At 42.8% G+C, this 13,921-nt stretch overlaps 1 protein-coding gene across 2 annotated transcripts; it reads right to left on the bottom strand.

Annotated features, from left to right (window-relative positions):
* Nucleotides 1–3,108: 3,108 nt before the first annotated feature.
* LOC149286931 (zinc finger and BTB domain-containing protein 44) lies at nt 3,109–12,686 on the bottom strand. 2 transcript variants are annotated; one of them, XM_089493772.1, is made up of 5 exons: nt 11,684–12,686; nt 9,078–9,162; nt 8,458–8,621; nt 7,444–7,744; nt 3,109–3,400 (listed from the first exon to the last, which is right to left on the bottom strand). In XM_089493772.1, exons 1-5 carry the CDS (start codon nt 12,684–12,686, stop codon nt 3,109–3,111), a joined length of 1,845 nt encoding a protein of 614 aa, XP_089349898.1. The 2 variants fall into 2 exon arrangements, with proteins under 2 accessions (XP_089349898.1, XP_089349899.1); XM_089493773.1 differs by having other exon boundaries at nt 8,458–8,567.
* Between the last annotated feature and the right edge of the window lie 1,235 nt (nt 12,687–13,921).

Genomic DNA, 13,921 nt, shown 5'->3' with positions numbered 1-13,921 from the left:
GCGAAAAGAAAATCCTCTATAACGGCTTAAATGGCTTACAATGATAATTAGAGTTGTAAACAGAGACTATAAAAATGGTTCTGGGCTCTGCCGATTCATAAAACCACCCGGAATGTCCTTAAAATAACCTTTTTTGGGGTTTTTTGACATTTTATATAACATTTGAATTTAGCGGACACATAAAACCTCCATTTTTTTTGTGTGATAAACTTTCATTTTGCATCCCCGTTAGCGTTACGGGCAGAGATCACGGGACCATAAGCTTGGCTTCAACCCATCAGACATTTGAAACACCAAAAGCTTACAGCTACAGCCTTAAAAAACAGAGATCGGGAAATAAAAGGAGACAAAATAAACAACCGTGAGCTTCACATTGATTACAAGAACAGTAGAAATTATTGTAACATTTCCAAAACGGCACTTGGTTTCCAAAAATGGGCACAAAAATAGATATTGTCGCCACCAAGAACAATGTGGTACTATAAAAATGTTAAAAGCCAGATACAAGTATATAAAATGTGTGGGTTTTTTGTAACACTGTATACATTTAAACAAAAGAAAGCAAGTTTAGCCAACAGGTTAATATACATGCTGTGTGTTTCGGAGGAGTTCACAGACATCGGGAAATGCAACAAACCAACGCGTTTCACTTTCAATGTAGTTACAGTTCGTTAGAGCGAGAGCGTCGCTGGGACAGATCTGCAGTCGGGGGGCATGTAAAGGCCGAGCGCTGGGGGGTTTAGGAATGGGCCGGGGGGGGGGATGACGGGGCATTAAAGTGCAGGACACTAAGGGCTGGTAACACGTTTGGTAAAATCCCACACGGGGCAGATAAGAGATCCGCGGATCCGAACGGAGGACACAACGTAACCGGGACCTTCTTTCCATACAGAACGAGACGGTTATTAATCCAATGTAACCGTAACATTATCACTCATTTCTTATAATTATAGTGAAATCTAAGATTAAACAGAACTTTTCACAATAATAGTGATATCTGTGCTTGGTTACCACGTTGGTTGTGTTTCGTTAATTTTGGGCAATTTACGTCAAAAGAAAAAAATAAATAAATACCTGGATTACAGAAATAATTCCCCAGATTAATAAAAATATAAAAATGTATACCACGCTCAGGTTTTAATTTTATGTCAACGTGTCCCTATCGGGGAAGAAGGCTTACATGGCTATACTGTGCTTTATGGGCAATTTGGCAACTGAGGGGTTACTGCCACGGTGACGGCATGAAGGTTCATGCGTTTGGGCTCAAATCAGCAAATTTGAAATCTTATTTCTGTTAAGGAACAGAAAGGGAAATTATTTTATACCTTTTCTTCCCTAAATAGGAAACAAAATATCCGTTTTGTGTTTCTTGGCATTTATTGGCACCGGGGTCTATATATTCAGGGATTCCTGGTTATTTATAGGCGTTCTGTTAACTTGCTGTCTTAATAACCAGATTTTCTTAATGCTATCCTGGGAACGAGGTCTGCCGGGGGGGGGGGGGGGTCGGTAGTTACACCTCTGTTGGAGGGATTAATACCTTTAGCACCTATTTTAATCCTAATATTTTGATTGGTGGACGCGGTGCTAATGTCGGCTCTTTTCATTTAAGAAGCTATTATTACCGGTACATTTTACTGATGTGGAAATAGATTATCCTTATAGATATCCCAGAACACGGCTTTCCGAGTAATACCGTTTTTAATACTAGTGTTTTTAGTCCGCGTTATCCTTTATCAGGGGGTTCAGTGTTTTTATCCCTCTGTAAGTGAATTTCTGCACAGCCATCTTTAACTCCCCCATTAGGCGAAGAGGTGTTGGACCGGCTTTCAACGGACTGCCTGTTTGGGACTAAATATACTTTTTTTTGGATATATAAATATATATATTTATGAGAGGAACATTTTCAGGCCGACTAGAACTTGCAGACTTGTCCCAGCCTATTAGCGATTTTCGAGCAACGTGCGGAGCTTACATTATTGTGCTTGAGATTCTGCAAAAAACCCAAAAAACAGTAATTTCCAAAATATTTGAGCCTGCCTTAAAAAAAATAACTCGGGATTTTCGTCTTTCCAAATGACTTGAAGGTGCCATAAAGTGCGATACGAGTTTGGAACAAGGAGGCGAGGAACAGACTGGCAGGACTTTCGAAAATCAAAGCAATCGGCGATATATTTGTTAGCAAGGAAACAAACGCAGTGGTTATTATTTTGCTGGTGAATCATTTCGGTCAAAGTCGTTCCTAGGTTGAACCCGCGGGGTAGCCCGGGGCAGTTGTCACGGCAACGACATCTAGCTACCTCTATTCGGAAATTCATAATGCGATTAGAGTGTCACCGAACTGCATTAAAATACTCGCGAATCCGGAAGGACTGAGAGCGTCACTCGGCCTCCTGGAGCTGAAAGGGTTAAAGCCACCGTCAGATTTGAAGCGTCCTATGATTAGATTCCTACGTTTGGATTTTGTCGAATAACATTAACCCTTTTAGTGCTGATGTGATGCAACGCGCCTCATGCACCCCCTGCTTGAAAATGGTTAAAATCAAAACAAAGAGTTTCAGGTCCTTCTGCATATAGATTTAGAGCCAAACAGCTTCATGCCCCCCGTGTCTGGCACCCCCCACCTCCAATCCTAATGTTAACAACCTCCACGCAACGAGCCGTACCCAGAATTACTCCAGAATGATGGCGTCCGCGGCGGGGTCCTCGGAAGACCGAAATTCCACTTAAACCAGTTTGTTTGGAGATCCGGGTACAGGGTACAAATCGTACGGGAATCTGTACGAGACATAAAACCGTTTGCCCCTTTTAAGTCGTTGGTTGCCAGGGCGACAGGACGGGTAAAGCGTTCAGATCAGCGTTTGGCTTTGTGCATTCCACCTTTGGGACCTACGTGCTGTTTCGCGTCGAAGTTATAATTAGACTGCCATCTGGTGTAACATCGGCGGGGTGAAGACGGGGAGCCCATTCTGCCGGTGTCCTCAGCTGCTCGGAAATATATAAAATAAAACTATAGATTGACCAAAAACACAGGCACTTTCCAAAGAAAGCAAACGAAACGAAAGAGATAAGCACTGAATGAAGTCAGGGTGCGGGGCAGGGGGCCGGCTACTCCACAGCAATGGAAGCCACCTCTGGTTTTGGGGGGTCATCTCTGCCGGTTCCTTCCATAGGGCTGGCCTTAGAAGGCTCGGCCATGTCTTCCTCGTCCTCCTCTTTCTCGGCCAGCCCGCCCAGGGGTCCCAGGGTGAAAGTGCTCTCGCAGTTCTGCGTGGAGGAAACTTGAGAAATGACAGGCATCTGGACAGAGGAGCTGCTTTCAAAGCCGTGATCCGCCAGCTCGTACTGGCCCAGGGCCTCCTCCTGCTCCTGGCTTAGATAATCGGGCACTAGGAAATCGCTAGAAGACAAGAGAGGGACACAGGCGATCACACACAGGGTTACACACCACGCCACTCTGCGGGGGGGGGGGCATTTAAAGGACCCCTTTAAAATTAATGGCTAAGGCGGAAACGGGGAAGCAAAACTAGCAGAATAAACCCATTTCTCAACCTCGAGTCTCCCTGCTCTCACGAAAGGGGAGGAATAATCATGCGAATTCAATGAAAGGAAGTAAGGACGGCTCCTGATCCAAAAATGTATCGACTATAAAGGGCAGGCTTTGGAAAAATAGTCCATTTCTTTTAGCCGCCGGGCCGCGGAACGCTCTAGGTGTCAGAATGTGGCGGAACTTTCTCTCCCTAACAGATCATTTTTTACAGTTTGAAAAACCTAAAAGTTCATATATTTACAGAAATCCGTTTCAAGAACCTCCTGAATCAAACTTCATCTGAATCACAGGCGCTCCACAAGTTCCATCATTTCTCAAACACAAAGTCTTTTGTTGAAGTTGATACATTTTATTGAACCAATAGAGAAAAGATGTCAGTATATCACCCAACACACATACAGTATATCACCCAACACACATACAGTATATCACCCAACACACATACAGTATATCAGCCATCACACATACAGTATATCACCCAACACACATACAGTATATCACCCAACACACATACAGTATATCACCCAACACACATACAGTATATCACCCAACACACATACAGTATATCACCCAACACACATACAGTATATCAGCCATCACACATACAGTATATCACCCAACACACATACAGTATATCACCCAACACACATACAGTATATCACCCAACACACATACAGTATATCACCCAACACACATACAGTATATCACCCAACACACATACAGTATATCAGCCATCACACATACAGTATATCAGCCATCACACATACAGTATATCACCCAACACACATACAGTATATCACCCAACACACATACAGTATATCACCCAACACACATACAGTATATCACCCAACACACATACAGTATATCACCCAACACACATACAGTATATCAGCCATCACACATACAGTATATCACCCAACACACATACAGTATATCACCCAACACACATACAGTATATCACCCAACACACATACAGTATATCACCCAACACACATACAGTATATCACCCAACACACATACAGTATATCAGCCATCACACATACAGTATATCAGCCATCACACATACAGTATATCAGCCATCACACACACAGTATATCACCCAACACACATACAGTATATCAGCCATCACACATACAGTATATCACCCATCACACATACAGTATATCACCCATCACACACACAGTATATCACCCAACACACATACAGTATATCAGCCATCACACATACAGTATATCAGCCATCACACATACAGTATATCAGCCATCACGCATACAGTATATCAGCCATCACACATACAGTATATCAGCCATCACACATACAGTATATCAGCCATCACACATACAGTATATCACCCATCACACACACAGTATATCACCCAACACACATACAGTATATCAGCCATCACACATACAGTATATCAGCCATCACACATACAGTATATCACCCATCACGCATACAGTATATCACCCAACACGCATACAGTATATCACCCATCACACACACAGTATATCAGCCATCACGCATACAGTATATCACCCAACACGCATACAGTATATCACCCATCACGCATACAGTATATCACCCATCACGCATACAGTATATCACCCATCACACACACAGTATATCAGCCATCACACATACAGTATATCACCCAACACACATACAGTATATCAGCCATCACGCATACAGTATATTACCCATCACGCATACAGTATATTACCCATCACACATACAGTATATCACCCATCACGCACACAGTATATCAGCCATCACGCATACAGTATATCAGCCATCACGCATACAGTATATCAGCCATCACGCATACAGTATATCACCCATCACGCATACAGTATATCAGCCATCACGCATACAGTATATTACCCATCACGCATACAGTATATCACCCATCACACATACAGTATATCAGCCATCACACATACAGTATATCAGCCATCACGCATACAGTATATCACCCATCACGCATACAGTATATCAGCCATCACACAGAAGGATAAGCAGGTGACTAGACGGGGCCGGATGGGGCCGATCTGCCGACACGTACCAGGTTTAATAAATGGCCGATACATTCCCTGACTACTAAGACTCTCCAGAGTTTTTTCTATATTTGCGAGCAAAAAAAAAAAAAAGACAAAATGCACAGCAAAGCGAGTTGGCCATCGCAACGCTGGAGGTGGCGGGTTCTTTAATTTATGACACTCAGCCTTCAGTGACCTGCCTTATGGAGAGGAAGCCGTGTGAATTCTAACGATCTGATTTGCAAGCAATTTGTTCCGAGAGAATAATGGAGCTTTGGAGACACTTTGGGTTGCCGCATACTGGGAGGCAGGGATTAAATAGTTAACTCCCAGTCTGCATCTAGCTGGAGGCTGCTGGACAGAGCCAGTTCCACGGAGTTTATTTACACAAAGTTATAACGCTGCGGGAAAAACAAGGTCACAAATCTCACTTATTCTGCCAGCAAATAACTTGGCCACGAAACTTACATTAAGCTTGAAAATGGGACAAACAGCATAACAAAAATGAGATTCTTGGTGGTAAAACGAGTGCGAGGACGGGACGTCTCGTAAGAACGTGGAATACGAGGAATGCGCAGGACGTTTAGGTCACTCTATCGGGGTGAAATAACCAATATGGAATGTCCGGCGAGAGCTGGCCCTTCGTACCCAGCGTGTTCCCTTCCGCTCCATAACCAGATGCAGGCATTAGTTACAGTAATCAGTATCACGTGTTACTGTAACCCGGAGTACCCGAGGGACCTTTAACTCACTTGGACAGGAAGGGTAAAGAATATTAATCCAAAAAACATAACCGTTAAACTTTGAAACCCCAATTAACACCCCTCTGGATACCAGCGTTTCTTCATCGAGTCACCAAGCGAACCCACAGCGGGTGTTTTGTATCTTTGGAGCGAATTAAAGAAACAGGGAACCCTCACTGGGGCAGGAGAGATGACGATGAGAAACGTGACACGGGATCTCACAACGGCACACTTCTTGGGATGTATGGGAGAGCCTGCCGGACTTCAGTTCCGGGACGTGTGCATTAACTGGGCATTAAGAAGGGCCGGCACCTGGCCGGAGAACCGAGCTTGGGCTGCTGCTTCATGATACTTCACACTTTAGTGAATAAACCTCCCTTCATTGCAGGTTTCGTTATCGGCCGGCTGGCGGCTCGAACAGCCGCTCTGACGTTGTGAAATTTCTCTCTTTGCTAATAAAGGGAAATCCTTCGCCGCGGCCGGTCCGGGCGAACCAGGAAAACCCGCGCTGCTCTACTGGCCGCAGGATTTTATTAATGCTCCTGAAAACTTTGGAGAAGAAATATTACTTGAAGTTTGTGGATGAAGAAATGCCAGCGTCCTTAACACCAAATAAAACACCAGACGCCCCCAATCAATAACCTAAAATGTCATGGCGGACCAGACTCACTCAGCCCGTCTAGTCGCCCGTTTCTCCTGCTGTAAAGACTCAAACCTTAATCAGTCGTTGGTCTCGTCTTAGATTCAGGAGCCGTATGTCTATCCTATGCGTGTTTAAATCCCCTCACTGTATTACCCTCTACCACCTCTGCTGGGAGGCTGTTCCACTTATCTAATACTTTTTTAAAACTATTATATGTTACATAGGAATGCACACGGGATCAGATGTAGACTTGATTTATCATCATCAGGTTAACTATACAGTGTGATGTAGCATAAATCCTATTACGTGTGATATGTATATACCTATCCATCTATCACATCCTATGTAAACGCCAGTGATATTTTTGCAGGATCTCAGCGTTAGGTGATCCAGTGTTTGTTTTTTTTTTTAATTTTATTGTTTCCAGCACCGGGATCGGAGTCCCTGCCGCAATCTTGCTGCGCACCTCACCTGCTCTGGAAGTAGTTTGCTAGCTCTGACGCTTCGTGGTTCAGGCTCCTCAGGTGCACGATTAAATTTCCAGAGTTGGTGAACATGGCGCCGCATGTTTTGCACTCGTATATCCGAGGCTTGCGGATAATGTGCCGGGAAACCCGCATGTGGTGTTTGTATTCCCCGAAGGAAGTGAATGTCGCGCTACATATCTGGCACCGGAAACAGCGTTTACCTTCGTGTTTCAGCCGATGCATCTTTAAGGAGTAAGCCCGAGTGAATTTTTTCCCACAGCGGTCACACTGAAAGGGTTTAATTCCTGTAGGAAGCAGGAAGACACAAGGATGAAATACACCATAATCAGTTTTTCCCTAAAAAAATAATAATACATTTTTCCCTTTTTGCATAACTACACAGTGGAGGTTATTATCAACACAGATTTATCTGCACTGGTAGCGTGAAAAATTCTACATTAAGATTCAGTGCTTTTACCGGTTAGTAATTTAGGTTTAGAGCCTTTACTAATGTTTTATGTGAATGATTCATAACGATGAAACTAATAAGGCGGGCAAAGTATATTACAAGAAATATCCCCACTAACCTTAGGTGCACCGCATGGGCAGTGGTCCTTGAACCACAGCCAAACAGTCCACGGACAAAAAAAAATCCCAGAATAAGGCAGTCCAAGGTGCAAATAAACAGTGGCTGGTGATCAGCCAACAATGACCTTAATAAACCATCATAAAACAAAGTACAGAGACGTGTTCAGTCACCTGCCATCCCCGACGCGTTTCGCCAGGTCGTAGACATGAAGGAAAGTGAAACGATGACTAATTGTTTATTTGGGCTTTGGAGCACCTTATTGTGGGCTTTATGGTCTTTCATCTTTTGGGTGCTTTGTGTGAAATATCAGAAGCTGAAACACTAATTGTTCAAAAAAGGGGAAACTGAAAAGAAGTTTCCCTTCAGGGAAAAGGGGCTTTCAAAAGCAGGGGACCTTGTGACCCCCGACTATAATGCTTTGGCACGTACCAGAGTGTATGAGCATGTGCTGCTTCAGGTTCTGGATCCGTGTGAAGCGTACTCCACATGTAGGGCACTGGAAAGGTCGGTCCGGCCCGTTTGGACTTGGCCGTTCTGTGCTGCTTGTTGAAGGAGCCAAGTACAGTTGATATGGATACTGGACATTCTCCAATCTGCGTAGGATTTAAATAACAATCACTGCTATATTTGAAGAGCAATCAATCCCTAACAAAGTGTTAAAAAATCCGAAATGTTGCCCTTTTTTTATTTATCACTGGTGGGTTCATAACACGTCTGAGAATTCCGTTCATACGCCATGCAGGACACTAAGAAAACACACGCGGAAATCGACGCACTTCTCAGAAACTATAAAGAGCAACTTAGTGATAAAGCAGGAATTTGTTGCCGTCATAAAAATAAATGTAGCACAAGCAAACCCTGTAAGAACAAAGCAAGACATTCCCAGAGAGCCAACTCTTTTTAGATTACCAAATTAATCTATTCCTTCAAAGTATTAAAAGCTACAATTAAACTATTTTGATTAAATGCTTTTAGCTGTACGTTTTTTTAGTTTTTGTTTGACAGCAGCTATTCCAGAACCATCCCAGACACAGCACGCAGCCCCGTACCGTTCGTCATCGTCGGCGTGCACGTTGGTGTTGGCTGCTCCTTGCAGTGTGGGTAGTCCTTCTCCAACTCCCTCATCGATGGAGCCTGTGTTTGGAAGAGAAGGCATAGGATTAGACAATATCTATAACCGCATCATAAAGGACCATCCTAGTGGGCCCCCAATGTTATCAACTACAGCCCTCTGAAAATAAGGAGAAAAGCCAGTTTTTCCCTGTCCTTAACCATCCTTCTGTGCCTTGTTTTCTTTCGCTCAATGTGGGCATATTGAGTTCCCTTAAATTTATGTGTTTAATAATATACCACATTTGTATTGTAATATATTTAATATATATATATTATATTTAGTATATGTCATATATATATATATATATATATATGACATTTACTAAATATAAGATATATTTATATAATATTATTTAAAAAAAATATATATACACCGTATATTATATTTAATATATATAATATTTAATATATATAAATGTTATACTTATGGTATAAAAGTTATTTTACATTTTTTAATATGCCGTAACAATAAATTAAATACCTCTCCACGAAGGGGCTAAATGTGGCAGATTTCTATATGGGTGGTTATATAATTACTCGGCTCTGATCTATTATTTTTTTACGACGAGCACTGAGTCACAGAGATATAATGTTTTCCAGCACAGAGCTCAGTGAGACATTTAAATGAAATGCGTGGACCATGTGGAAAGTATTTGATTACTTCACTAAGCTGTGGAAATTGGCTAAAAAAATAATAAATATAAACAAAACAAGGCTTTTTTTTTTCTTCACGAAAGGCCAAATATCTTTGTGATTGCTGAACATTCCTGAACAATGTGATATTAGGAAAAGCAATGGGTCACCACTGGTGAATGCGGCGCTTTCCTGCTTACGCATGCGTTAAACAATGCGGTACGTACTCAGACCCGGGATTAGTAATAAACACGCGGTGGGCAGGGATCTGGACACGGTTCACATGCAGTAAACGCGCCGAGTACACAGAAAACAACTATTTTTAGTCTTTTGTGAATGAGCTGTTCCCAAAATAATAATAAAAAAAACCAAGGGACAAAAAATCCCCAAATCCTGCATGTTTGGTAAAAAAGGCGTGATTAATATAATAAAATGACACTTTTGAAACGGCTTTAAAGGCTCCGCAGTCTGGATATTCTTGTCACTGATTGTTTGCTGTGGCAGGAAAGTGTTCCCATTGATATGAATGGGAGCACTTCCCACATATACGGGACGCAGCGTTTGCCGAGGCCATACTGAAGCTGATTGGAGGAGCGTATATCACGCGCCGGTAGATGTGATTGGCCTGCAACAAGCTGGGGGTTGGAGAAGAGGGCAAATAATGCATCTGTAGGATTCTGCAGACCCCCCCCCAGGTATTTGCAAAAGGGACAACACAAACACAGAGTTATCATATGCATTAAAGTGCATCCGATGGCGGGAGTTCCCTTTAAAGTTCCACCAAAGGGCTTGTTGCTGAATTGAGAATTTGGAAGATAAAACGCAAACACATTTAGAATTTTCTTCTATGCCTTGCAGCTCACGTTAACGCTAATGAGAAATCCCCAGATCCAGATGTGACCCGATTCACTATATAACAGTCCAGAACAGAATGTTACACCGAGCTAATTTAATATCTAAAGTAAGACAATAAAATAAAATCTTGGTTCATTAAACAAAGAATCTTTCTCAACACATACATGGAAAATCCACGTTAGGACCCTGAACTCTGTAGCAAACTCTGGGTAACTGGTTGGTGCTATACACATACATGATGAGAATAATAATAATATTATGTTTTGCACGGCAGACATATGTGGCACATTTCACGCTCTCAGTACTATTCCTAAGCATAGTTTTTAGTCTCTAAAAGTGGCTGTTCTCAACCCTCGCCTTGGAAATGTTCCATGGTGAATATCTAATGACAACCCAAACTCACGGGGCGTTTTTGGTTCACGGACAATCCGAGATGAGTTTCATAAAACCCGGGTAATGCTAGAATTATGTCGCTGGCTTGTTTTGCATATAACAGATGAGAAAGGAATATACAGGAAAGGGGCAAGTCTGTCATAAATTATACACAGAGTTAAGATACTATAATATTACACATAGAGTATTCTCCTAACTGATATATAATGAGTTAAATACCTGACTAAGTGTAAAGGGAAACCACGCCATCATATATCTGTATTAACGTTGAAATATATATGTGGTTTTGTACCCTACAAAATAGTTACTTTACTCTAAAACAGAAGAAGCTTCTTCTCGATCCTCAATGAAAGGCGACGTTGTCTTTTAAAAAAATCACATGATCTGTCACGCAAAACACGGAGAGTCACATTTCCCTTTTCACATGAAACATATTTAAAGCCTGAATACTAGAAAATCAAACGCTAGGATTTATTGCTCTTAAAAAGGTATTCAAGTGGAGTTAAGTAACAAATCGCCCCTTTGGCCAAAATAACAGGATCCCCAAACCTCGGGTGCACCGGGGAGCGTCCGTTAGCTTGCTGACTTTGATAGGATGGAGCACAGAAATACGGAGTTCCATTTTGTTAAATTATAAAACAAAAAGGGAAATCCAACTTGCCTATGGAAGATGACTGTGGGCTGATGAGCAGGTCTTCCTGAACCTGTTCGCTTCCAGGAACGGTCTGTTGGTCACTCATGGAGCTCTGAGACGCGCTGACCGGCTGAGAGACTTCCTCGTGGACCTCCTCATCGCTCAGTCTCTCCACTTTCACTCTGACGTCATCCTCCATCACCAAAGGAGAATTGGCTTTAGTGCTTTCACAGGCAACGTAATCCGTTACCCTCCGTGCGACTTCAGAAGGTCCAGGCACTTCTAACGTTCGAGCCTCCATCTGCTTTACCTTGTCTGACTGCATCCTTCGATCGATGCCGAAGGGGAAAGTCCAGGGGAAGGCATGGGACGAGTCCACTTGCTGATTCCTTGCCTCGTTGTAGGAAGGCGTAGGGTTTAGGACTTGTGGAGAGCTTGTCTGTGTGCTGCATTTCAAAGGGCTCTCAGGAGACATGACTATATAGCTTTTACGTTTCCGACGGGACTCGCGACAGATGGGAATGGTCCTCTCCACGACGCTACATTCTGAGGAGACCGGAGAGAGGCTACCGTCTCGGAAGTTATTGCAGTTACCAGAGTTTTCTTGCCCGGTGTCCAGGACCTTCTCCTGCTGGGTATTCCACAAAATACTGGACTTCATGAACTCCGAGCAGGTGCTGGCCACGCTAAACATCTGCATGTAACTTGCAGCAGCTAGCACGTCTATAATGTTCTCCGTGTTGATGGATAATGTCGCCGTGTACGCGTATTCCAATAGCGGGATGAAACCAGTCACCGTGACGTGATGCAAGTCCAGTACACACTGGTTGCTTTCCTCTGCTTGGCCCACCAGCTTGGTGCGGAAGAACTCGCTACAGGCCGCCAGGACCACCTTGTGCGCCCTAAAGATCTTGTCCTGAACCCGTATGGTGATGTCGCAGAAGTGGCCGTCGTTCCGCAGCATGTTCAGCTTTCCCAGCATTTCCTGGCTATGAGCCGGAGAATTGTGAGTAAAAGTCTTCACACCCATTCTGAAGCTTTGGGCGACCGGGTGCTCGTTATATATATTATTATATATTTTTATTTCCTCAGAAACAACTGCGGGTCACATAGAATCTGAAATACAAAAAGAAAAATTCAGGTTTTAAAGCTTTTCTGGATCATCTGCTTTCCTTGCAGTATGCAAATACAGTCCATATGCAAACAAGTACGATTTGCTTTGCAAATACGGGACATTCTTAACACGAGGACACAGCAGGGGCCGGGGTGTTGTTGCAATGAACCTTTTGTCCGTTTGTCATTTGATGCCAACCGCTGAACTGTCTTTACTCCTATTTTTCTACTTTTGACTTTTAAACATGTTACCTAATTGTCATTAAACGTGTCAATGCCGGAATGTACAGCGCTGAACACATTTGTTAACATTCTAGGAAGAAATTATATTATCCGGACACGCGCATGCATATGTGCCTTTAAAAAAAGCTGCCGCTTTAAGTTGGGGATGGGCGACGGAAGAGAAGTCGGGCTTAGCAAACATACCTTGGTGATCTATTCAGTTAAAAATAGAACTCCAGCCTCTCGGAGGCCTTTGTGTTAAGAGGCAAGCGGTTTCATTCCGTATTACGGAAAAACTCTTTTTGTTTAAAAGAAAACACTATGAAAGCCGCACAGCTGGCAGAACAGGGAGCCCTAACTCCTTAACCTGGCTGCCAAAAAACAGGACGACAAGCTTAGAATCCACTTTCTGGAAGATCTCTAGAGCCTTCGTATGCACTTTTCATGCCACCTCAATAACAGCTCATATTGCTCCGGGAGATTGCCCCCATCACAGGGGGGGGGGGGGCTTTTAACATCGGTTCTTATGTTTCTACCTGTATACCTGTCGGTGTTATGGGGGCATCTTATAAAGGGAGCCCAAGACAGTTCTTTCAATACCCCGTCCCCTAATAGTTTGGGCAGCCATGGTTTAGGAACAATCATCACAATATAGAACGTTAAGAACAGCAACGTACTTTGATCTATTAAATATTATCTGTCTGGTAGTTCTGTTATTCTGCCGCAAAGTCCATATTGAGAGGGAAAGAATCCAAGAAAAAGGACAAGACCCAAAAAACAGCATAAAAAAAAAAAAAGTATCAGCTCATTAAATGCAAATACAGCTTCTTCACCAAACTCTCCTTAATGCTGTTTTATATATAGTTTTTTTTATTTGGTTGTTTTTTGTAGCTGAAAGTTTGTATTGAATGTTAATGTATCAAAATTTTA

This window comes from Sceloporus occidentalis, unplaced genomic scaffold, assembly GCF_023333645.1.
Source record: "Sceloporus occidentalis isolate IW3139 unplaced genomic scaffold, rSceOcc1.0.p SCAF_66, whole genome shotgun sequence".
Taxonomy (NCBI): domain Eukaryota; kingdom Metazoa; phylum Chordata; class Lepidosauria; order Squamata; family Phrynosomatidae; genus Sceloporus; species Sceloporus occidentalis.
Note: the sequence above shows the minus strand (reverse complement) of the source record. Positions and strands in the feature narration are given on the sequence as shown.

Bases quoted from the DNA above. Each gene is read 5' to 3' on its own strand.
- LOC149286931 (XM_089493772.1), bottom strand. From the start codon at position 12,686: ATGGGTGTGAAGACTTTTACTCACAATTCTCCGGCTCATAGCCAGGAA. The intron at 8,622-9,077 runs GTACGGGGCTGC...AATCCTACGCAG, and splicing joins CACGCCGACGATGACGAACG to ATTGGAGAATGTCCAGTATC. The intron at 3,401-7,443 runs GTGAGGTGCGCA...CTTGTCTTCTAG, and splicing joins GCAAACTACTTCCAGAGCAG to CGATTTCCTAGTGCCCGATT.